Source organism: Mercenaria mercenaria, chromosome 2, assembly GCF_021730395.1.
Source record: "Mercenaria mercenaria strain notata chromosome 2, MADL_Memer_1, whole genome shotgun sequence".
Taxonomy (NCBI): domain Eukaryota; kingdom Metazoa; phylum Mollusca; class Bivalvia; order Venerida; family Veneridae; genus Mercenaria; species Mercenaria mercenaria.
In genome coordinates this window covers 94,554,515-94,582,498 of record NC_069362.1, presented here as the reverse complement: position 1 = coordinate 94,582,498, position 27,984 = coordinate 94,554,515, and the positions used below count along the sequence as shown (strand labels likewise).

The 27,984-nt window shown below is 32.7% G+C and overlaps 1 protein-coding gene across 1 annotated transcript; it reads left to right on the top strand.

Moving 5' to 3' along the window:
* The first annotated feature begins 110 nt into the window (after positions 1 to 110).
* Positions 111 to 27,446, top strand: LOC123562911 (FMRFamide receptor-like). The gene is made up of 2 exons (XM_045355498.2): positions 111 to 425; positions 26,037 to 27,446. The coding sequence occupies exon 2, from the start codon at positions 26,091 to 26,093 to the stop codon at positions 27,186 to 27,188; it is 1,098 nt and encodes a 365-aa protein (XP_045211433.2). The 5' UTR covers positions 111 to 425; positions 26,037 to 26,090; the 3' UTR covers positions 27,189 to 27,446.
* The last annotated feature ends 538 nt before the right edge of the window (positions 27,447 to 27,984 follow it).

The following is a 27,984-nucleotide window of genomic DNA, read 5'->3' as shown; positions in this document are numbered from 1 at the left end:
CAAAAATTAAATGGAAAATACCATTGTTTTATCATACTGATATCATATGTTTTCAATGGAATTGATAAAGACCGGAAACTGCATAGGCTTAAGACTTATAGTGATAGATTATTATCTACTACGAGTTATATTAGCATGACATTTCCTCGTAAAGATAACGAGTGAGTTTTCTGTTTGTATGTAGATTGAGTTTAGGATTATTCATGTGGTGTTAAAACAACTTGTTTTTTGTAAGTTATGCAGATATTCGATAGGAAAATGCATCCGCTTAAACCGTACATCTATAACCGTGATATATGTGTATATGGTTAATCTATACATGGATACAGTAAAAAAAAGAGACAAAACGAATAAATTAAAGAGCCATAGGACAGTCGGCAGCAAAAACGCCACTGAGGGATCAATTGCGTGCATGAATATAGCATGTAGGTATACATTTACTTATGACAACATTCCGGAAACTGCAGAAAATAGTCCTCAATTGAAAACCAAAGTGATGAATAATGACATTATCGCTTTAGCTGCTAATACTAACATGTACTGCATTGTTTTAAAGAATTTAAAATGCCATTTACCTTCAGTTGTTCAATTTTTTAGACTTTAAATGTAAATCTGCTATTTTGCGTACATAATATGTCATGCTTTCGTTTTTGTAATATGACCAAACCGTATATTCTAAATTACTAGGTATTTCACAATGGTAACTCTTTCCTCGTTAGGGATCATTGATTTCAACTCATTTAGATTTGAAGATTGAATACTGCTTAAGCCGGTGCTAGGGGGCGTGGGCAGTGTTGCATTTTCCATTACTGCTCATGAACAGACTCAATCAAATCGAGTCTGCAATTTTCACTGTTTGCATTGTCCTCGGTGCTTCCGAGGGATCTACTTTCCAGATTTTATTCACTATAAATGTTTTATTCTTACGTTCATGTTACTTTTACGGTATGTAATGACATCATTGTTCTTGTATTTTATTTTCATATATCAAAGTTCGTTTCCATACATTCAAATACTCATCTTTTTTAAAAGGGCACTTCCCTTTTAAACATTGTTTTGCTTTGCACGCGTGTTCTAAAAGCTTAAGTTTAGTCTCCATAAACTGTTCCAAAATTAGAAATTTAAGCCAAACCTTTAGACAGATAAAGAGATAAAGTTAATTGTGGAGAAAATATCATGTTCATGCATACATGTCTGTTTCATTACTGTAACGATAACTTATGTAATAATATTATCTAACACGTTTCTTTCAATTAAGAATCAACAAATTTAAACTGTTAATTGCAAGAAGAAATTGAGGGCCGTGAAGCTGCTTATTTTCATCTAATGTTCAGTTTTGGTCATTTTGTAATAGCTACAGCAGGTGAACATTAGAAAGTATAGACAGCTTAATCAAGGAATAATGTCGTTAATTTTATCTGTTTCGACATGTTGATATGATATCTTTGGTGCATTGAATCAAAAATGTAAATATTAATTATATATTATTACGCATGTGTCGAAGTACGTGCTGTAGGGTAATGATAAACACCTGCTTCGAAAACATTATTAATCTATTTGAATTATTAAGTAGGCTAATTAAGCATTTGTATGCGACTGTGGGGAAAAAGATATATTGAAAAGTTATGAACTTGAGAAATAAATAGCGACAAAGTGTAAACATGAAAAGTGAAACATTCGGATGCATTAATTGGTTAAATAATAAAACGTGTATTTGTATGTTAAATGAATACGGGCCTTATATGTTCATGAATATTCATGGATCTTTTGCATATTTGTATTATAAAAAGATGTTGAATAACTGGATAGTTTTAGAACGAAAATCGTTTTCTTTTAAAAGTTGAAGCATATTACATCCTAGTCTGTCTGTGAAAAGTGTTCAGATATGTTCATGAAAAAAATATGAAACTTTCCAATTCTCTTTAACGCAAAGATGATTCTTTAAAATAAATGTCAAAGAGCTATAGAACTTTGTCCGTAACTTGATTTAATTTTCTAGTACATCTGTTGTTCTAAGCATGTAACCTTTTTAACAGTTAAGTGATATTGTCGTATTTTGATGTAATGAATTTTTCTTAGTTTTACAAATTACGGGTGTTTATAGCATAACTTGGTAAGAAGGCGAAGACATTTTAGAAATATAATGAACACTTTTGAATTTTAAGCTGTAGAATGACACAAGCTGCAAAGTAAGTCCGTCCGCTTAGCTCAGTAGGGAGAACGTCGGTCTACGGATCGCGGGGTCGTGAGTTCGATCAGCAGGCGGGGCGTATGTTCTCCGTGACGATTTGATAAAATACATTGTGTCTGAAATCGTTCGCCCTTCACCTCTGATAATTCATGTGGGGAAGTTGGCAATTACTTGCGGAGAACATGTTTGTACTGGTATAGAATCCAGGAACACTGGTTAGGTTAACTGCCCGCCGTTACATGACTGAAATACTGTTGAAAAAAAAACCAAAACAAACAAAGAAGTTGCAAAGTGTTCTATTTTTTATAAAATGTTTATTCTAAAACCAATACCCTATGTAAATACACGAATGTGCCATCAAAATGTGTTTAGATAAGTCATCAACGGATTTTTAAATGAATGAATTGTTGACTTACATTCATAATCAGTACTATAGAAAGGCGAAGAAATTTTTATATGCCGTTTGCAGTTACATTACATGCCATGTAATCAGCTGGTTACTGTCGTCCATTACCGATTTTCTAAAACTGATTAAGTTTAGCCGAAGTGTAATAATCCGCTCTCAAAAAGTTTATTTGGCACAAAACTAAATACGTCTGCTGTGAACAGGGGCGTAGTTGTTCTGTTTTGCAGCATGTATAGCAAAATTCTTTCTATAATTTAAACTGTACAGTCAAATTAGTTATACGGACCATATGATTTAACATTAAACATTCTTTCAGTATTCTCAAACCCCGTGCTACTCCAGTCTCAAAAGGTTCATTCGAAAATAAGTCACCTATTATGTTTAGCATAATGAGTCTAGCATAACGTGTCAAGAAAATATTCGTCCTCAGTGCTACTTACTCTGTGTGTTTTATGTGGTTTTAGCTTTGCATTTATATGATAACAAGTAATATAACCTACATTTTAAAACTTGCAACCTGTAAGGCACGTATGGCAAGGCGAGGAAGTCTTTGATTAGTCGAACAGTCAATATTATTAGTTAAGCGGTAATTAGCTATTTAACAGACACGTAAGGAATGCATTGAACAAACCATTTTGACGACATAAACACGTTGTATTCACCTAAATTCATAAGCTTTGACTAATTTTAGTTGCCAATGTGCTTTGAGTAACCGGTAATAAAGAGAAAGCAGGGTTTCATGAAAGAATGACAGAAATCAAAATTAATATGTCTTGTTAAATAGAAAATCATTAGCACGAAACAACGTTCTTGAGGTTTGAGCGATTTGTAAACATATAAGTCTTAATTAATTTCATATCTGCTTAATTACAAAACTAACATAATAGCTTTTTTCGTAATTTATGGCAAATGTCTGCATGTGTGTATGGTGTAGCTTATAAATGTTTGTGTAACAAAATTGAGTTCACATATACAAAATAACGTAATAAGTTATCGTTTTAAAAGACCTATTATCACAGACAGATGATCAAGAATTTGCGTTACTGCAATGGGAGAGAAGGAAATGAAATAAACTGCTCGGAAATCAATAACAACACGTAATGATTGATAGATTTTGAACAAATACTGTTATTTAGACTTATTATCAACAATAGCATTGAACAATACATTGTCATTTGTGTAACATACTCTTTGTCCTGGAAAAGACTTTGTCAGGACAAAGTACAATAACTTCTTTTGACAGAATGTAGTTGTTGTTTTGGAGTCATACTTTCTCAAGAGACCACATCTATTTAAGTAATACGTACATTAGGAGATCATCTTTTCAGTTCCTTAAAAAGACCATCTGTGATAAAAGGTCATGTTGGTGCCCTTTCCTTTGGCTCAATATCGGACCTTTGCTACTTCATAAATCTTACTTGTTGTTTTCATTGAGAATAACCCCACTGCTGCTTTTAATGTAAAACTCATTTTACAAGCACTGATTTTTTAATGGATAAATGTAAAGGATACAGACATTCGTCAAAATTTGTCTGACTATCTCTTCACAGATGTCTACTCACAAAGGACTAAAAGGACTAAACTTAGTTCATTAATTTAACTGGGAACAATACGACGCCTTTCGTGGAATTGTACTCTAGTGTATCATTGAAATCATCATGTACATCTGTATATATCATATAGTGGATATTTCTAAAATGTATGTCATTACTTGTAACTTGTGTAAATGTCCAGTTCTGTTCAACCCAGAGTAGAGAGAGTGACGGTAGCATGCACTTTCACTCCCGTCCATGAACAAGCTCATTCAAACCGAGTCTGCGGTATTTTCATTTTTGGCGTGATATGAAACCACTATTAAACAATAAATTATTCATTATTTTCTGTTTAGATAATGGCAACAAAGTCCTTATAGGATATTACTGCGAAACGTTTGCACTTGCTCTTTACGACAATAAAACATGATTAATACATAATATCCTAGCTTAATGACTCTCAAGCCCCCTGTCATGAATAGCCGAGAGGGCAATAAACATTCAATATACATTTTTAATACGTGCATTGCCATTAATATTGTACATTTACTGCAAGGAATCAAATGTTGGTATTTCGACAAAATAACTATCAAATGTCGAATGCATTCTCTCTCATAAAAGCTGACTGCAGATAGCTGCCCATTACATTAAATGAGAAGTTTAGGATCATAATATAACTGTGTAATGCCACTTTCCCTCTCAGGGTATATAATCATTGTTGTTCAACATCAAAGAGAACAAGCTTTGAACGAATATACTTTACATTATACGACAATGTAGTACTAAATGTTAAATGAGTAAAAAACATACACATGGAATTATTTCGAAATGTCACTGTATACAGGTGTAAGTTGCTCAGAGACACATTCAGTAGACCAACGGGACTGTTTTCCATGGCGGAGGCATATAACCCCGATCTGGTTACACATTTTATCTACCTTACGTAAGAACTAGAAACAAATTGATAAAGCTGGATGTTGAACCCCTTGAATACCTAAATGCATAAACTTGATGTAGAGGAGAGATAGTTTTATAATATAAAAAAGCAAAATCTTCAATTTGTTGATCCACTGATAAGCAAAATGCTAGAAATATCAAAAACCTGATTTCTAAGTGTTTGTATTTTCTTTTATGGCTTGTCTGTTACGATATTCAATTGGCTGGCTAAGACATCTTATCGTATAATGTACCATAACTTTCAAATTCCTGTCTATACTTTTATTGAAATTACTGATGAATGTGCTTTTCCCACAGTCTAATACATTTGTATTTCGTATAATTGACGGGTTCAACGCAACGGGTCGTGTAAAAGTACTTTTTGACAAAAACTAGCCACTCTACAGAGAGTGTCTTTTATCAAGCAAAAGGGGGAGAAGCAATAATTTTATTAGTATCATTTATTGTTCCTTCTGAGAAGGAACACTTTGATTCGGTAAGTCACACTTGATAGAGCAACTGACCTCGAAAGCTGTTGTCATTACAAGCTGGTCAATCAAACTCCATGACCTTAGAAATAACCTCTGACGTTAAAATTATTCTTTCCTAATTGAAGCGACTCTCTGACTGATTACATATTACTAAACCCGAGGATGGTTGATTGATTCTTTTATTTCCTCCATTTTTGAAGAACATAACAAATGTACAAACAGATAGAAATATATCAACAAATTTACATGTAAACAATATTATCGTTACCTTCGAATGCATGGTTAATATGTGAAAACAAGCCCCATTGCAACCCTCTAATTATGCCCAACAAATTCATGCATTGAATCGTACACTACATCTGGAAATGAATTGACCGGCTCAATGTCTTATTGCCGTATTTACTTAAAGCCCTGCTCCCGTCCTACCTTTTAACCTTGAATTGTCACTGAAAAAGCATGAAAATCATGACTATGAACATTGTCGCCTGTCGAAACAGAGTCTATTTTATATAAAATTCTATATGAAATTCCTGTGGTTTTGCGTGCTAAAGTGTGGCACGTGGCCGTTAATTGTTACCTATTGTAATCATGGGTTGCATACACACAGAAGAATTTGAATAGTCGCGGAGCAGGACTTTAACTGAAATTGGTAACGGATTTACTTTGTTGTTGGATTTAACAATTTATGTTAAATAACTAGCGTTAATACTACTTGACATTTTTGGCAGTATAAAACAACATAATTCTTTTTGGGTTTTTTTTTTTTGGTGCAAAATGTAACGCCCCCAGGGGACGTTATTTAACATAGGTAGTCGACGAAAGTCCCCACCTGGAATGGACGGAACAACTTATTTCCAGCCGAGCCCACAGCGTGTGTCGTATTTACCTCCCCAGCATCCAGTCTGTAAAGAAAATCACCGAGTACTAACACTAGTCGGGATATCAGCCGCAACCGGGAATCGATCCGGGTCCGGCTATCGAACCCGGATCGCTGTCGTTGTAGTCCAAACTGCTAACCACTGCGCAACTGACTCCCTGATTGAAATAAGAGGGATACGGAATGTCAATAAGGTAGAATGGTTTTGTCCTTGTGTCCGATCCTGGGGTGCCACACTGACGACCAATATTTAAAACATAAGACATTGCAACCAAAATTTTACAAGATGATCATTATATATTTATATGGATGTGCTCTAGAAGGAACTTATGCTAAACACTGTTTTAAAACTTGCATTTTGGTTTAGATTGTTGAAATACCCTAGTATCTATCAAATGCAAATGTAAAACTAGAAATTATCTTGAAATTAAAGGATACTGTCCGCCTTTTGAAGATTTTAACATTAAAGTAACTGCAAAATTAAATAGAAGTTAATAATAGATATATATCTAAAGATAAAACTCTATGTAATTGGTCTTTTTGTTCATTAAGAAATATCTAACAGGATATGCTAAAACTGAAAAATGTCATAAAATATCGCTTGTTCATATCTTTCGACAAAGTGAGATCTGGCGTTTTAATGCGGCTTACTGATGATGAATACATGCATACTATGCGTGACTAGATTAAATGTACTTTGACGTTCTCAGCACTTTAATTTTTCCAACAAATCTCCCTTTATCCCATACATTCATCCTGATAAAATCCGGTTGGTGTAATTGAATTGAAAATTAAACGTTGAGCTAGACGCTGTGTCATTTATAGTCACATGCCATATGATACTTCCTTGATTCAACGTTGAACAAAATCATCTTCTAACTTTTACCAATGTTTTATAAAATATTTATTTCATCTAAATATGTATAAAGCATCTAAATCGAAAAGTAATACGAAACGTTAAAATATTTACAATTAATTTATATGTTCCATTGTAAAGCGGCTGGATAAATTATCTTGAAAATTGTGATAGTTAAAATCGGGATTTCACTCGTTTTGATTTATAAGTATCCATTTCTCCATTTATATCAACAGAAAGATTGTCTATTTACCACTGTCGAGGAGAATATTTACACTAGTCAGGTGGTTTTAGTGACAAAAGTGCTCTAGAAATCATTTTATGAGGGCCGGCATGTTAATGCCAGAAGACAACATATTTGTGGAGGCTTGAACCTTACCGGTTACTTTGATAGCTGTCTCCAAAAAGTAAAACAATGTTTTATGTAAATTAGAGGGGTCAAAAGGTCATGCTATGAAATTCTGATTTTGCGATTTTTTTTGTGTAGCCTTTTTTTTCAATGATTATATACTGGCAATTTTTCTGGAATATTGTACCCTATATGTATTAGGAAACTATTTTTTAGTCATTAAGAATTGATGCAAGCCTAAAACAGAATATGAAAAATAAAAACAATGTCTGAAATTAGGGTCAAAGGTCATGCATTTTATCTATTTACCTTGAAATGTTGTCATCTATAGATACTATTACTATGTTATCCAAAAGTAATGAATGGAATTTATTCAAACTTCATACAAAGATTAAGGACATTAAGGAAAAGTGCTTTGTACAAGTACAATAAATTTATCTAGCTTACTTTCTGAATTATCTCCCTTTATTAAACTTACATATAACATTTCTTTTCCAAAGAATTGCGCTAAATTTAACTGATCATTTTTGTTGAAATTTCACACAACGATATAGACCTTTAAAAGAAACTGAAGTGTATAAAGTCATGAGTCTATCTCGCTCATTTTTAGCCCACCATTATCATGATGGTGGGCTATTCAAATCACTCTGCGTCCGTGGTCCGTCCGTCATTCCGTCCGTCCGTTAACAATTTCTCGTTATCGCATCTCCTCAGAAACTACTGGGGGGATTTTGACCAAACTTTGTCAGAATGATGTATTTGTACCCTAGTTCTGTCCCCCTGAAAATCAGACTGGTTTAACAATTGTTTAGTGAGTTATGGCCCTTTGTTTATTTCTATAATTTACATAGATTTATATAGGGAAAAACTTTGAAAATCTTCTTGTCCAAAACCACAGAGCCTAGGGCTTTGATATTTGGTATGAAGCATCATCTAGTGGTCCTCTACCAAGATGATTCAAATTCTTTCCCTGGGGTCTAATATGGCCCCGCCCCGGGGGTCACGTGGTTTATATAGACTTATATAGGGAAAAACTTTGAAAAACCTCTTATTCAAAACCACAGGGCCTAGGGCTTTGATATTTTGTTTGTGACATCATCTAGTGGTCCTCTACTAAGATTGTTCAAATCATCCCCCTAGGGTCAAATATGGCCCCGCCCCGGGGGTCACATGGTTTACATAGACTTATATAGGGAAAAACTTTGAAAATCTTCTTGTCGAAACCACAAAGCCTAGGGCTTTGGCATTAGTAATGTAGCATCATCTAGTGGTTCTCTACCAAGTTTGTTCAAATTATCCCCCTAGGGTCAAATATGGCCCCGCCCTGGGGGTCACATGGTTCATATAGACTTATATAGGGAAAAGCTTTTAAAATCTTCTTGTCAATAACCTACAACATTCAAGTTTGGACTACATGTATAGTTTTGAGTGGCAAGATGAACCTTGACATGAGCTGACCTTGATTTTGACCTAGTGACCTACTTTCACATTTCTGTAGCTACAGCCTTCAAATTTAGACCACATGCAAAGTTTTGTGCACTGAAAAAAAACTTTGACCTTGACATTGACCTAGTGACCTACTTTCACATTTTTGAAGGTACAGGCTTCAAATTTGGACCACATGCATAGTTTCTTGTTCCGAAATGAAATTTGACCTTGATTTTGACCTAGTGACTTACTTTCACATTTCTCAAGCTACAGCCTTCAAATTTTGACCACATGCATAGTTTTGTGTACCGAAACAAACTTTGACTTTTACATTGACCTAGTGACCTACTTTCACATTTTTGAAGGTACATGCTTCTAATTTGGACCACATGCTTAGTTCTGTGTACCGAAATAAAATTTGACATTGATTTTGACCTAGTGACCTACTTTCACATTTCTCGAGCTACAGCCTTCAAATTTGGACCACTTGCATAGTTTTGTGTACCGAAATGAACTTTGATCTTAAGATTGACCTAGTGACCTACTTTCACATTTCTGTAGCTACAGGCTTCAAATTTAGACCACATACATAGGACTGTGTACCGAAACAAATTTTGACCTTGACATTGACCTAGTGACCTACTTTCACATTTCTGAAGGTACAGACTTTAAATTTGGACCACATGCAAAGATGTGTGTTCTGAAGTGTAATTTAACCTTGATTTTGACCTAGTGACCTACTTTCACATTTATTAAACTACAGCCTTCTAATTTGGATCACTTGCATAGTTTTGTGTACCGAAATAAACTTTGACCTTAAGATTGACCTAGTGACCTACTTTCAAATTTTTCAAACTACAGCCTTCAAACTTGATGCACATGCATAGTTTTGTGTACAAAGAACTTTGTCCTTGAAATTGATCTAGTGGCCTACTTTCACATTTCTCAAGCTACAGCTTTCGAATTTGGACCACATGCACAGTGTTGTGTACGGAAATAAAATTTGACCTTGAGCTAGTCAATAAGTCTTGAAATTTGGAACACTAAAAAATGGCACATTGGTGGGCGCCAAGATCACTCTATGATCTCTAGTTTAAATTATCTCCCTTTATAGAATTTAGTTGTCTGAACAATATTGTTAAACACTAAATGACAATACTTTCTATTCAGTGGTCTAAATAGTATTTACGTTACTGGCATTAGTTGATTGTTACAGCGCTTTTGTCAAAAGGTCTGTGGTACCCTACTTGCTTAAGGGATTGTTCAGTTATATAGAAAACATACCAGCAGATGGTCGCAATCAGTACTATAGACATAAAGATCAACATTTATAGTATCATATACTTGTTAAATCAGACCTCAGCTCCTTGACACTTACGTTATCGTCAATATATATCATGTACAGCAGAACATATGATCTTTGATAGTTGTGTATTCCCTTTGTCTGCATATTTTGTATCTAATTTAACACAGATATCTTAAGCATTGTTATAAAATATGGGGTTCCTTATTAGCTCATCTGATTTTTAAAAAAAATCTTGTCATCACTTGATCGTCATCGGCGTCGGCGTCTGCCAGGTTTTTTATGTTTAGATCAGCTTTTCTCCTAAACTATCAAAGCTATTACTTTAAAACTTGCATCACTTGTTCACTATCAATAGCTGATTTTGCTCAGCAAGAAACACAACTCCATTCTGCTTTTTTGCAAGAATTATGGCTCCTTTTAGATTAAACAATATCAGATTTCTTATTAAAGTTTTATGTCAGTTTAGGTCAATTTTCTCATAAACTATCAAAGCTATTGCTTTAAAACTTGTAACATTTGTTAACCATCAAAAGCTGACTCTGTATAACAAGAAACATAACTCCATCCTGCTTCTTGCAAGAATTATGGTCCCTTTTGGACATAGAAAATATCAAATTTCTTGTTCAAGTTTTGTGTTTAGGTCAGTTTTTCTCCTAAACTATCAAAGCTATTACTTTAAAACTTGCAACACTTGTTAACCATCCAAAGCTGACTCTGTAAAGCATGAAACATAACTCCATTCTGCTTTCTGCAAGAATTATGACCCTCTTTGTACTTAGAAAATATCAGATTTTTTGCATAAAATTTGCGTCTAGATAAACTTTTCTCATTAACGGTCAAAGCTATTGCTTTAAAACTTGAAGCAGTTATTCGCCATTTAAAGCTGACTATGCACAGCAAGTACAGTAACTCTACATTGTTGTTTTTGTTTTCAAGAATTACGACCTCTTTTGGACTTAAAATATCATGGGTATGACAATATTTCTATTATACAGAGACAAAATATCAGATGAGCATCTGCACCCACAAGGCGGTGCTCTTGTTTTATTCCAGCATGTTTTCATGGTAACGTATGTACCGACACTTATATTTACTTTTGAAAAAATGTGCTGCATAACACAGGTATAATTCGATTTTATTTATATTTGTGAGTTCCTATTTCAAGTCGCTTTTATATAATTTTAATAGATAAAATGCCCCCTCCTACAATTTACCACCCTTTTAGCAATGACTGTCTACCACTGAGTACTAGTATATCATGCTTTGTTTAGCGTACCATTTATTACCAAAATCTACGTTACATTATTACACAATGAGCATTAAGTTTCAGTACTTAGTTAACAAGCATCTCTAAATGACTTTTGAATAATTCTTTATGTAAATTACTTTAAAGTGCATTCTTTCACCAGATGAAGCTTATTGGTACATACGTTACTTAATTATATTATGTCCTTTGTTCATTAAAACTCTCCATTGATAGAGAGCGAGTGGCCCAGTATTTAGCAGGCTGGGCTACAACTCCAGCGGTCCGGGTTCGATTCAAGGTCGCGGCTGATATCCCGACTAGTGTTCAGTACTGGTACTGTTTCCAGCACTATCGGCCTAGACTGGATGCTGGGAAGATAAATATCATACCTGCCGTGGGCTCCGCTGGAAATAAGTTGTTCCATCCATTTCAGGTGGGGATTTTCGTGCATTACCCACTTTAAACAAGAAACTTTACCTTTTCCAAACTTTTATATCAAAACATGTAAATGTTGTGTTATATACCAAGATGAGTTTTCATATAGGAACGCAGTTAAATAGCTCCGAAAGTTTATATGAACTCATTGCCCTATGCTGCTACTCTGGTAACTTCACATAAACAAATTATTTGACAATACTGAATATTGTTCTGTAATCATGAGTTTACAAGTACGTGTACATGTTTTAGTGACTCCCACATACAGCCGACATCATCCTTACATAATACATATATAAGCTTGAATTTTGTTGGTATATTCCACCGACACCACTTAAATATTCACCATTATAAACAATATGACACGTGCAAAGGTCAAGGTCATATGCACCCACATTAAGTTTCCTTTTTGTTTGTAGATAAAATAACTTCCATTTTATATCATATAGTATAATAAATGTGTTTTTTATCAGTTTAAGAACTAATTCAAAAATAAAGTTACGTTTGGTTCTGATAGATATATAAAAAAAAGCTATTAACAATATTACATTTCCAGAATATGAACACAGACGCAAGTCACAACTTTACTGTATATATAGGTAATACAGCATTGTTATAATCGCAATACAATTGTAGATCTGCATTGACCAATACTGGTATTACCTTTCACTGTTGTTTTATTCATTAGTATCATATAAATATCTTGTATTTCATTTGTTTATTGATTACTATCCTTAAATATGATATTATTATAATATTATTTAATAACATTTTTATTTCTTATTTCTTACCAATATAAAAATAAAATCTCATTTGTTCTCTAAAATGCAGATATCAACATTTGAAAGCAGTCAGCAATTATAGATTTCCAGACAATCTTAAAGTACATACCTCTTCATGAATTATATCATATATATAGTTATAATTTATATACTCATGGCCATACAGTACACACCTCTTCATGAATTATATAATACATATAGTTATCATTTATATACATATGCCTCCCGCCGGCTACTTTGAAAAGAAAATGCTGTATTAGCATGCCGTTTGTGAAAAATGCCCCTAGATGGATGGCATTGGTAACAATATATTGTTTGATTTACCAATCATCTACTTTGATCATCCTTAGTGGCATTTGGTGTAAACGTGCGAAGGAAACTGCATACAAAGACAAAAATAGGTGACATTAAGACAAATTGCTGTGTACAAGAACCTTTTTGACTTATCTTATTTTATCTAATTGAGTTGTCCAGGCTATAACCCTAAAAGTGATGAAGAGACTTTATTCAATCTGCATACAAAATTAGAGGACATTAAGAGACGTTCTTGTGTACAAGAACGATAACTTAACATTGCTTTCTTCATAATAACCGTCCTTTAATTAATTTTTGTGTTAGGACAACTCCAAAATTATCTAAGGGATTTTGTGCAACTTTTTCACATTATGACAAGGTACGTTGAGAGGAAATGTTGGCTTAGTGCTTACTTTTTCAAATGATCTCCCTTTATCAAATTTATTTGTGCTGAACATTACAAATGGGAAAATGTTTATATAAACTGCATACTGGGATAGATACATTTACTGTAAAAGAAAACATAACTCTCACAACTGACACTTTTAAATTACCCCCTTTTAATACCTTTTTAAAAATTTTCCAAGAAATGGTTCAAGGAATTGATTCTTAAAGGAACAATTAAGGAATTGTACACCAACAAACTACATTCTTTTATCATATTAAATTATGCTTGTCCTGAAAAATTATTCAAGGTATCAAGTTGACATTTGATTTGCGCATAATGAGAGGAGATACAATATGCAGGAAACTGTCTTTGATTTGCGCATAATGAGAGGAGATACAATATGCAGGAAACTGTCTATACCCTTTTTGTTATATTAAGCCAACAAAGCTCTTGACAGTGAACGTTTTTGTACGCGCCACTTTAAGAAATATATTCCGTTAAATGCAATAGAAGGTTAGAAAACAAATTGTACATTGAAATCGTTTCTATTCTACGGGGTAAAGGTATTCAAGTTAATATAACTTATATAACTAAACAAGCCTATATCCTGAATCTTTCTAAAGAGTATGCGTTTATTTGTGTTAAAGCCTTATTTCGGATGCATGACGATTTTTAATCATAGAATGAATTAATATACCCAACCCTTCTGAAAAGAGAAAAGAATAATTTATTGGCAATTTTTTCAGTTCTTCCAAATATTAACGGATTTAATAGTTTATCAATAAAAGTAAGCATTGTTGTAATAATACTCTGTTATATGCAAGGTTATGTATCTTTTCAGTAGGCAATATGATCATGTTTATTTATATTTCATAGCACTTACTGTGACCTATGACATATATTTGTGCCATTTAAACTGAGAAGCATCTGTATGATCAAACTGATTGCATTAGTTAGATAAAGGAAACTTTCTTAACAAGAAATCAGAAATATTTGGTTAAGTAGTCTCACTCCGAATTAAAACAAGTCAGATCCGTCCGTGACACAGCGTGCTCGACTTTTCTCATTGCTTGACTCTGAATTAGAGCTTTGCCAGTACAAACTTGATAAAACTTTAACCAGAAAATCTAAGCTAACAAGGGGCATAACTCTGTAGAAATTCAAATCAGAGTTAGAAGGTTTGTTTCTGCTGGTGTAGACTTTGATATTAAAGAACTATTTTTCTAAAAACAGCATTTATTATATTTAACCATTCGCTTAAAAATATTAGTATGAACAGTTCTTATTCTTACAAATGGTATTCACTTGTATACTAAAACACAGCTTTTATGTGTTTTTTGTGACTTTTTTACAAATTGGGTGAGTAAGTAAATTGAATAAAATTATATGTTGGCGTCACTTAATATTTTTGAAATTTTATTATGTTATTAACCACACTGTCTGCTAAATGTATGCCAAATTTCAAAATTGTATTTACAGAATTTGCAAAGATATTAGAAAATTAGCAAATGCGTTTAGCTATTTTGTTCTGTATATATACCCTATGACCTTTAACCTTTATATATGAGCATGCAATACGTTTTCGAGTGCGAGTCATAATTTATTAATTGGATACAAGTGTATGGTTTATTTAAACCTATGATTGTAAATCAAATCATGTACAATGTGAAATTATTAATGAACCATTGCATCAGTGCCGAAAATTATGTGAAAATATCAGTTTTAACGCATGACCTTTTGACCTGTATAATTTGTATATAATGGTCATATATTTTTTGGAGACAGCACCCAGATGAACCAGGGATGTTTAAACTTTAATAAAGTCTTTGTCTCCAAGCATTAACATTCCGGCCCTCATAAACTTTTTTCAGGGGCTAAAACCCCCAGACTACACCGAGACAGTCATACTTTTCGACAGCGCTTATCTAATGAGGGGCCTTCGTGCCGAGTGGTTAAGATCGCTGACTTCGAATCACTTGCCCCTCATTACTGTGGGTTTAACCTCACTGATATAGAATTGTTTCATATGGGGAAGACATCAAGGTGACTAACGGAAAGTTGTCGGTTTTACGAAGGAACCCACGCCTGCTCTTAATAATCCCCGGGGGGAAATGGAGACTTCTGTTGAATTTTTAGTGTCGAAGTTCAAACTTCACATATATATAATCAGCTAGAGAGAGCGTTTAAGAAGTAATTACATATTAATTTGAAGTTAATTGTTTTACGGACATAAGAAATAGTCATGAGGTATTTCAATATACATGTACTTATATTCCAATTTTTTACATAATCTTCTTATAGATGTAATTAACCTGTAAGTGCCGTAATAATCTTTAAATGTTGACAGCCCTTCGGAATCAAGGCGTCCATGCAATGTTTCTGTATAACAGAGGTATTTTATTACCTATTGCGAACCGAGTTTGTTAGGAGTTTGATTGGTTCATTTTGTGCTTCCGAAGGAGAGTCCGATCGACTATAAAGGAAATAAAGGTGTTGCGAATTTGGGCATTATTAAAATTTACGCAATTTCAAATGTTATTTCTTAAGTGACTTTGCTATGTTATGTCATGCGAACATTCAAAAATAACGAAACCGCTGCAGTAGCAGCTGCCGCCGTAATGAAGATGCGCATTTTGTTAAGGTTTATTTTAGTTAAATGTACTGATTGACATTCATTACATACAACTCTGTTTAATACGTGTATTGTGAATTAAACATCTATTTACACCTTGCACAATATATCGACAAGAAAGGTGTTCTATTTTTCATTAAACACTTAGTTTGTAATAAATAAAAATGAGAATGCTTTTAGCACTCATCTTACAAAACTAACTAATATTTCACGATGTAACAAAGCTAAACATTGTCAATTAGAAGTTCTAGTTATGACTCCAACCTCCGTCTGTTTAGTGCAGGGTTCATGCTTCAGTTATCAGTGAGAATCGGCATGAATGGGATACGATTTAAAATGACCACAAATAACAAGATACTAACAATTTTATTAACAGAACTGATTCCGGGCATTATATACCAGCCTCAGAATTCAATACATAAAGAGTGTAGAAAAATATTATCTTTGTTACATTTTAAAATGTAGAATGTCATATATCATTATATAAATTACGAGTGCCTTTTTACAGCTACGTTAACCTATTAAAATCAATAAAGTAAATGATTTTAAAGGAATTATGTCTATAAAAGTGATCCGTTATAAAGAATTTATCATATTTTTGTAGTATTATAATAAATTATTACGGTATTGAGACCAGTCGAAAATATTTGGAAAGAACACGAATATTCAACTTTAACTTCCAGGTAAATCAAAATTGTAAATGTATAACAAAAGATAACTGTCTTTTTTCTATAATGTTTATACTATTGAAACACCAAATGCATTTGATGTATTGTTGATAGGATGACTGTACATTACTTCGTCCTGCTGTGGGGTTTTGCTATAAGAAGGCTTCATTCTTGAAAACAAAAATGGCCTTTCTTCAAATGTGTGTTACTTGCTTTTTTCTCAATAATTGTGTTTCAAATTCTAATTAAAAAAGTCCAGATTGCAACTAAAATGACACTGATCGAAGAAAGAAATGGTATATATTATGAACAATTCTCTCTAAATGAAAACACTGACAGTGTGTTTTCTGATATTCGTGCTTGTGTGTGCGTGCACAACGTTTGTATTATATACTGACTTTTATATACATGATAAAATGATGCAGTTTTACTAAACATAAGAGAAAAGTTGGTCGGTAGTCGTATTTTGATCTTACAATTACTATGCATGATATATAGTTATAAAACGTGCATTACCCATACCACTGAATAGAAAGGTAACCAGAATAAAGTTTTCTTAAATGTCATAGTTAAGGGTTTTCTTTTAAGAATGACAATACTGTTTGATATGCAAATTTTAAATATCAAGCCTTATTTATATTTTCCTTGCCATTATCGATAATACGTATGGGATTATCTAACAGCCGAAGAATTGATAAAATGTTGTGATGCATGCCAAATAAGATGAAAAACAACATTTTAATCTTCCCTATTATTACATTGACATATAATTGATACAGGCCGAAAGTTGCATGTGCTTGATTCAGGTTCTGTCTATCAGATGCAGTATAGATTTTCAACGTTCCATGGTCTTTTATGTCGTTCATCTGATATGAAAACTATTTCATTTTATATTAAATGTAAATATGTTTCCTGTACTTAATACATGTAAATCATAACAAAATGGTGTCCAGTGCTTGAAAATGTAATTAAACTGATACTTATTTCGTACAGACGTTCTCTCTTATTATTGGCATAACACTATATTCTGTGACAAAAAGGTTCCTTAAAGTGACAAAGATACTAGTGACAAAATATCAAATCACCTTATCATTTTAGAAAGTTTCGCAAAAACTGGCTACCGTATTGTTTGTTTGGGTAACACAGCACGAAGTAAATAAATTTGTGTATACAAACACTATTGTAGGTTAGATAAAAATAGTACAGACTTAAAAATGTATAAATATTCAAAGTTTGAATTTGACCTACCTCTAAAATGAAGCTGGCACTAAATGACATTACTGAGTGGAAGCATCTCTACATACGCTATAGCCAAGTTATTAAATACATTTGATAGTGATTTTTCTACATTTCAAGTTAATATTAAATGACAAAATATTTCCTTGAAATATGGCATAGTATATACTTTCCATTGACTCCGTGAAATCTTTAACTCCAATATAATGCATGAGGGTCGAGTTAACGTAGATATGACTGAAGCTTCGAAGGGGCCAAAGACAATTTACCCGAAGTAAATGAAGTATTACTAGACTCATTACCTCAAACCTACTGCTTTGGATGAAATATATGCAATAATAATAACTATTATTATTATTTTCATTATAATTATAACAATAATAATAAAATAATAATAATAATAACAGTCATCATCAACAACAACAACAACAATATTATCATTATCAACATCAATCACGATTTTTCATATGAGAACAAAAGTTGACGAAACTTGCACATGCACACCATGACCATCAACAAAATTTCGAGGAAGCATAAAAAGCTGATATGATGTTCTGGAAATGACACGTGAGCCTCTTTCGCTATAAAATGGTCAAAGTCAGTGAGTATAAAGCAAGTATAAAGCAAGATCATGTACTCTCAATGGTTAAACCATTCCGGCTTGTTTATAAATTTACCAAGATATTTGATATGGGGAGATGCTGTAATAAATAAAATTAGATTACGACTGCTAAAAACAGCCACTAAATAGTTTCGCGCCATCTGGATTTCCGCACAGTATTTCTTCAATTAAATATGAAATGAGATGCGTCTATTATTCTACAAACTGATAAAAATCTTAATCAATAGAAGCATTTGTGTAAACTGGAAGCCCCAAATTTGTATAAAGATTACGACAGAGATATGAACGATATGCATGAAATAGTATCCATTGATAACAGTATAATATTAAATTTAAAACGTGTAAAGTCTTGTAATGTTTACCGTAGATTTACCTGCTATCAGAGCTAAAAGTATACTTTGGAAAATCAAACCATACTCACTAGAAGATTAACTAAGCATTTAGTGCACGAAAAGGACAACTCCATTTAACAGACGTTTCAAGATAACATTAAAGATGTATATGATATACAACGTTCATATCTATTATTATCTATTGATATTGTTTTGGCGTTGTTCGTCCGTCCATCAATCTGTATTAAAATGCTTATAATTCAAAAAAAAAAAAAAACATTTTAGCTAGAAATACCAAACAACACATAATTATTGATAAGCATAATTATTATGACCTTTGCTCACATTTAGTATTATCCCCCTTAACCTGGACTGTATCTTAGTAACCTGTGAATGGATCTTTATGAACTTTACACAAATGCAGGCCACTATTGGGCAGTGATATAGGCCTGATTACGTCAGGGCCGCTTCGTTAGCATCAGAGTTATTTTTCTTTAATTGTTTTAAAATCCATAAATTCCCACATAACAAAGTAATCCATAGATGAACATGCAATAAAAATGTATCAATGCCATTGTTGTTTTAGCTTATTATATTTCAATGATAACATGCTAGCTAGGGATGGACAAGTCTAGAAATCATGAAATGAACAGAATCATGCAAGATAATCTTTGTTTTTATTTGGGCATTCAGTACAGTGTCTAGATATATTATGATGATGTACCCGTGTCTTAGAAGGGAAATATATAGAGAGCGGCGATAGAAAAAGACACACAAGTGTGGAATTTAAAAAATATTTTGGAATACCAGGAAAAACATTTTCATGCTATTTCAGGTGTTGTCAAAATATTTAACATAATAAAGGTGTCAATTATTTAGTTATAGTAAACATCAAAAGATATACAGTTGTAAGTGACAAGCCATCTTTAACCTTTGTATATTTCGGAAAACAAGGGAAAGATTAAAAATAGGAACTTCTAGAACAGATTTGATTTGTGGAATAATATATTACCTTTCCTAAAGATACCAAAATTATTAGCTTCTGCAAAAGAGTTTTAGCACGACATAAAAGAAAAGATTCTAAACTCACACAATTTTATCAAAAGGTGCCCATTTTACTTGAACTACAAGATATATTGGCAAATATTCTAATCGCAATAATCATATAGGTATTGCGAGTGTATAAAATATTAATAAAACAATATTATAAATAGCATATTCATTTGAAACATAACTGTAGAACTTATGTCTGCCATCTTAATTAATAGTTAGTATCATGTATGGTGCAAAAAGTGTTTTCAGTCTTCTTAATCACACTTTAGATTACAAATATTTGCTGTGCGTGATCCAAGCTCCCTAGATGAATTCGTAAGTGCAAGTATTTCGTGCTGAAAATGTTTCCAAACTGTCAAGCTCAGTCATGAAATGTAACTTTACGAGAGGAATTAATCGCATTTCTACAGCATTTCTAGAGCGAAGAAACTAGGAAATAGGTTTTAATCCGCCAATATGTATATATCGTTGTTTATTACCCTGAGTTATATCCCAATCTTGATTGCAAGGAAAAGCAAGCCTGTCTGGCATGTTGTGTAAACAGACATGCAGATGTTGCGTTGCTCTGATAACATTTTTTCATTTGATAGGATCTTAGCTGTCACATAATCTATACTGCAAAATACTTATGCAATCAAAGTTTTTTTGTAACATTTGTTTTAATTCAAATGCTTGCATTTTTTAGCTTTTATAAATAATGATTTCATCTTAACTGTCAGTATAAATAAATACACATTATCTATTTTAGATTTTATATTTTTAACTGTCTGGAAAAAAAGAAAGTATAATTTTCGTAGGATTTTTTTAGCTGAATGGTAAAATATTTGGACGAAAATGGAGACAACTCCGGTAAAACTTTATTAAAGGATTAGGAGACCTGTGGTATGTTTTATCTTCTGCAAACCATGCACTTTTACATCTAGCCATATATGATGCATGGAATATTACTACAGTGGTCAGTGATTTGAAAAGAAAATTATGTAAACATCAATCCAATAAATCACCTGAGGAAAGTGTGACATTTTTCGTACTGAAATGTTTCATAGTTTAGTTTATTCTTTTATAAGTGTCTCATTTGTATACATCATACAACACAAACAATTTTAACATTAAACAGTATACAGCCGCTCTAAACAGAGTTACAAGACAAATTCATAAATAAAACCTTTCATTCAATTTAAAACATATTACCACATATATAAGAATCACTTTGAATTAAAATACGCCACATAAATTCAGTATAAGACATCAAGACATTGAGCTATATGTATTCTTTCAGGAACACACGTGAATTTATTTATTTAATTATTTTGTTGGGTTAACGTCGCACCGATACATTCAATTTAAAACATATTACCACATATATAAAAATCACTTTGAATTAAAATACACCACATAAATTCAGTATAAGACATCAAGACATTGAGCTATATGTATTCTTTCAGGAACACACACTTGAATTTATTTATTTAATTATTTTGTTGGGTTAACGTCGCACCGATACAATTATAGGTAATATGGCGACTTTCCAGCTTTGATGGTGGAGGAAGACCCCAGGTGCTCATTCGTGCATTATTTCATCACGAGCGGGCACCTTGGTAGAATCACCGACCTTTCGAGAGCCAGCTGGATGGTTTCTTCACATGAAGAATTCAACGCACCGAGTCAGGCTCGAACCCACTTTGATAAGGGGCAAGTAAATTGAAGACAGCGACCTTGACCAATCGCACCCCCTCCCCTTCCACACACACACACAAACTTGAAAGCCCCAATTGAGGGTTTATGACATGTCAATGACCCCAAATTAATATTTGTGTCAAATGAAGACACAGTAATAACCCCACAAATTCTGGATTAGTATGTCATACAAGAGCTGTCCGTAAGACAGCACGCTCAACTTTTCTCAATGCTTGACCCTGAATTGAGGTTGCGCCAGTAAAAGGGGCTTAACTCAATAAAATGTTTAGCATGCTGGTAAAATAGATAGATTACTTTTTGCTTTCATTGATATAACAAGGACAGGGTTAGGATTGACAAACGGTATTCAATGAACTATTCATGAACTATTCCACTCTATAAACAGATTGTTTACCTTGTGTAAAGTAGATTTAGGCTAAGTCTCCGTAACATGTATATATCATTGTTACGTTTAAATCGTCTCAGCGTGAAGAGCGGCGTACCAAATAGTTTTAGTATACGATCGCTTCCCTTCGAGCGATACCTAATTACAATTGGACCTTTCTTCCCCAAAATTACATGTATTACCTGTTACATGTACTTTCAATTGTTGTTAATTTTCTGAAGTTATTATTTCAAATTACGATTATTTTAAAGTAACGTCCTTCCAACTTATAATATATCAAATAATTTCTATCAGAAACTTAGGTTAACCTCAAAGTGAAGTAGTCATTTGATCCAAAATACATATTCCTATATAGTGTAACTTGTCTGAAAGATCGTTTTCTTCGACCACTCATCTTACTTTCATGAGATCTTACGCTTAGATGTTCTCGAACTGTGGGTTTATTTACATAGTTATAAGATCAATTTAAAATATCCTGAAATATTAAGACAAATGAGCATAATTGTTTACTTTTGAGGTTTTCATTTTCCCACCATTTAATTGTAGAATTAAGATCTGACAGTGTCTGTATGGCTAGTAAACGCAAATATCAACTACAGGCCCGTCTCAAAATTTAACTATATAGCGATTTGTCTCATAATTTTTCACACATCTCTCTATCGGCTAAAATCACGCTGACAGCATATATCATTTTTAAAGAAAACACGATTTCGCTATAGCAGTTTTATTTGATGAGTGAGTTTAAGTATTAATGCAAATTATAACGGTGAATATTTTACCTGATTTCTCGGTCTTTAATTCCTACATCAAAACATCAAAATATTAAATAGCAAAAGCATTATGTAACCCTTTTTGCATGTGACGGTTGCAGACCTGGTCCAATCTCAGTATATCGATCTGTGAAATATAACATATTAGATAGACGGAGCATGCTTTTGTTGTCGAGAAATATGTAATCAAGTGTTTTATGCTGCCTCACAACATAACGGTTATGAAAGAACCTCAGCATGAAACAAACTCCGAAATAGTTTAGATCCGAAATCTTACATAGAAACTATGTTTTATTGAACGAATATAGTAAATACGTCAAAACAGTTAACAAAGTTCAATTTTATCTAATATTTCCAAACGTGGATCTCCGTTCTTTTCGCAAATTTAATTTTCTTATCAAAATTTAAAGATTTATAGGATATATAGATCATATTTCTTGAGGATGAGAACAAGTTTTAACTACTTCATATGATCTTATCCATTGGTTTATATACATCTTTTATAGTATGACTGCATCGGTCGCAAGCAAAACGAATTATATCATGCTTCCTGCTGTTTAAGTTTCTCGGTTAGAACTGAGGATTTATAAATTGTTTTGCGATATAAACTCATCTTAATTAAGGAATCAAGAATGCAAATTCATGTTTCTTTTGCAATGACAATATATGCCCTTCATTGTGATCATAATTTAGCCGACATAGGAGTATGCGAAAATTTATGATAAAAACCGCTATATAGTTAAATTTTCGGGACGTATCTGTAAATAAACTGGAAAACGATTGCTCTCATATTTAGACAGACGAAGATAACTGTATAGATGTGCATGATCATTCTGCATGCTCGTCTATCAGATGTCAGTAATGTATTTATCAATATTTACAAACAAATAGGAAAATGATGAACTTTTAATCATAAGGGTAATTAATTGACATGTATTAATTTGATTTCCTTGTTAACAGCTATCATTACTTTTTCATTGAAATAGCAGCTGCAAATTAGAAATTATATAGAGTGTTTGATAATACCAGAAATGAAATGAACTTTATAGGATATCGGCTGCGCATTCTGTGGCGCGTGTTGGTTTACTTGATCAAAGTAAAGACATCCTTTATCGTGGCGATATTGAACTACTTCATAAAAAATATCGCAATTCTTGTAATGTCACATGTTATAAAAATCTTTAACCACAGCAAAGGTGTTAAATTTTACGGGAATACGTGTTCTGAAAATTTTGCTGGAAATTATCAAATGTGTATGTACGAGCAAGTGAATACGGATAAAATTAATATCAGATAGTTGAACATACTTGAATAACAATTACAGTAAAATGTGAATATTTCAAATATAAACTTTATTTTCTGTTGTTGTTATTTTTGTTTTTGTTGTTGCCGTTGTTGTTTATTTACAGAATTGAAGTAATATTTTGGAAACGATCCTACTATACATAAAGCACATTCTGCTCTTAAGTGCGAGATATACCAGTAGATTTTTATGCAATTACTGTTAGTTTTATTTTAAAACATAATAATATAATTTATGCAATTACATGGTTCGATTGCCAGGTTATTGGCTGTTTACATGAAAAAAAAAATAAGTTCTTGGCCTACATGCTTGATACTGGATGAATTTGTCAACACATTTATTTTTTCCAAATAACTGATCAACATTGTACAAAAAGAGCAAACTTCTATTAAAACTTACGCAATTACATATCAGTGAAAAAGAGCCTGTCTGGTATGATATGTTAACAATAAATATTAGGTTACAAAGTGCCTTTTTATTGCCGAGTGTTTTCTATTTTTTTTAATGTAAATATCCTTTAGCATAGCTATTTGTAAATGTATAGATGTATTGAATTTTAAGCCTAGCCAAAACAAGCTTTTGACATTTTAACGCTAATTGCTATGCAGCGACATTGATATCTATTAAAATTTCTCCTTACCGCAGAGTTATACAACAGTTATCATCAAAATGTGACAGCAACGATCTGTCCAATATATAAGAAAATAGATGTGTCTGTATCAAACTGACAAATATTATATGGATGAAAAGGTACATGATCTTAACTTTTGTTTGGTGTATTATAGCAAATTGATAAATAATGTTGTGGCCGACATGAAAAGCAAACAATGAATGAATGAAAAAAATGTTTTGGGTGTTTTTATATCTACTTTATCTCTTTTATCTGAGAAAGAAACAAATGTTTTCAGAATGCAAATTTTATGGAAATGAATAAAAATATACTAATACATTATCCAAAGCTAAACTTATCATTGCTGCCGAAAGCAAACGATAATGAAGAGCGATGTCTTAAGTTAGCGCATACATATAACTGCTTGCCGTTGAACACTGCTGCAAGAATAAAATGTGATCTTCTTTTCATCAAGCATCACACAAGATTATTGTATGAATTCTGTTACTCCTTAGATTGTTTGCATTAAGATAAAATTATTGGCATCGTGTATTTTTAGTTATACATTACAGGCAAGGCAGTGTATCAAAATCATACGTTAGCCTTTCTAGAAACAGCGCATCAATAATTTTATACTTTATGTTTGATCTTCAGGCGTTTTGAATTAAGTTTTAGTAATAATTATTATTATGCTTGTTTCTGTTAAAACACGCTTACGCTAAAATGATGTCACGTTAACGGGTGATGACAAAAATGATTTTGTCGCGACAAAGAAAGAGCGCCACTATAATTTATCTTATTTTCTGTTTTAGATAAAGGGCATATCAATATATCGAAATAATATAATAGCAAAGTCGTTTTTAACTTAAACTAATACACTCAAAATCGAATTTACGTCGCTAGAATAATTTACTCACTCGGACTACGCCCTCGTGAATTTATTCCGTGGACGTATAACCACTTTTTCGAGCATTATTTCTTAAATAACATGTCTTAGTGTTTATTGTGCATTTCAATTTACTTAGACAAAAATATTGGATTTGTGAGCGTGTTTTTCTTGACAGTAATAATTGACAAAAGAAAACATCCTATATAGTGTTAGAATTGCTATATCTGGACGTTTCACAAGTTCCTTATATAATCAAGAATCGCTATAAAAGCACTGTAACAAACATGTCCAGCATCTAATACTAACGTATTGTATTTTCAGGAATAAAAGATGGAATAAAGCATTGGATTTCCAGCGGCACATCTAAAACTTATCATGCACGTGAAAGAGTTGAACTTTAAGGTCAATTTAACTTATGGAGATGATAGCATTCAAGATGAAGGGGTAGACCACTTGTTGCAGCTTATGTTTATATTCTGGGGAGTCATTATGCCAATCATCGGCGTCATTGGAGTCTTTGGAAACATTTTAACCGGAATTGTTTTATTCCGACGAGAAATGAGATCTACAACAGTCTATTTCTTGAGAACTTTACTAATAACGGATACTGGAATAATTGTTGGTGCAATCATGGGAGTATCGGTAATTTCAATTACACAGTTGGATTCTAAAGAATTGTTATTCAATGATGTGATTTATCCACATATTTTTACACCAATAAATTACTTTGTGATGGCTCTACAAACGTTAAATGTTTGGACAACTGTTGCCGTCACCGTGGAACGTTATATCGCCATTTGTTTACCGTTCAAATCAATAAATATATGTAATAGACGTAACGCTTATATAATGATTGGTATCACAACACTGTTATCAGTCGTTTATAACATTCCGAGGTGTTTCGCTACAGGATTTACTACATGTGGTGACCGTTGTTATATGGTAATAACTACCGATTTTGGCAAAACCAAGTTTTATACAACTGTTTATAGCGAATGGCTGTACACAGTTCTTATCTATGTTATTCCTCTTCTAACTTTAGGGGTTTTAAATACTCGACTTATTATAGAGTTGATGCGCATGCGTAGAAGAAGAAGTGTTACAAATAGTAAAGAAAACACAGAGTTTAATTTAAGTATTGTGCTAGTAATAATTGTAGTGGTATTTATTATTTGTCAAACTCCTGGATTAGTGGCACAATTTCATTTTCTGGATGCAGAATTTTTGATGAAATGGACATGTGTGAGTAATACGTTATTTGTGTTGAATTCATCGGTGAATTTTGCTATTTACACCGCGGTTGGAAAGAAATTCAGAACACTTCTTTTAAAAACATTTAAACAGTGCCTTTGTGGTCTTGGAGTTTCCTCGAACACAGGCAGAGAACTAACTACATTAACAACAATAAAAGACACATATGAAACGCGCGTAACAACTGATGAACTGACTGCTTTAAGAAACGATGATTTATAGTTTTATGTCGGGTACAAGAAACAATAAGTATAAATGTAATACATGTATATATGATAGAAAAACTTCCCCTCTCCATGTGATCATACATTTTTTCAGAATTTTATTGATACGTATCCAAATGTCTTTCATTATTTATACTGTCTGTTTATTCAGAATTATTGCGTCGTTCCTAAAATTGCTGAATATCGCTATATTAGGTCCAGAGTATAGTTGGAACACAAACCAAAATATGCCTGTAATAAATAATTTATCATTCTACTAATATATCATATATCAGCTTGAATTGTCCCGCTGAGCAGATCGTATATCATTTATGATTGCAGATCCCAGATCTTACTGTTTGTTCTTAAGCGGTTTTAATTGATATTACGTTTTCGTAATGGCCAGAACTCGCAGCCAAACACATTTTATGATATAATTGCATGAAAGTGTTATAGGCGACAAAATAGATTCATTAAAAATTCAAGCCTATACCAAAAATACTCTTTGATGTTAAAATAAAACGGATTTCACTCAAGAAATTTAAAAACGTCCCATCTATGCGTTTGAAAGATTTGCCCCAGGAATATTTATGAAATAGGATATAAAGAAATTCCGTTGTCGTCACCGGAAAAGAATATCCGTTGAAGTCGTTACACCGTTAAAAGGTAAATAAGTTGACCAATTTGTGCAATGATAAATGGATGAATGGATTTTTATGTTGCAACATGCCAACGTAGGTGATGTTGACGAAATGTAAAATGCTCACATGGTGTTGTCAAACGCGGAACCCTAGAGCCACAGCCTGTCCAATATT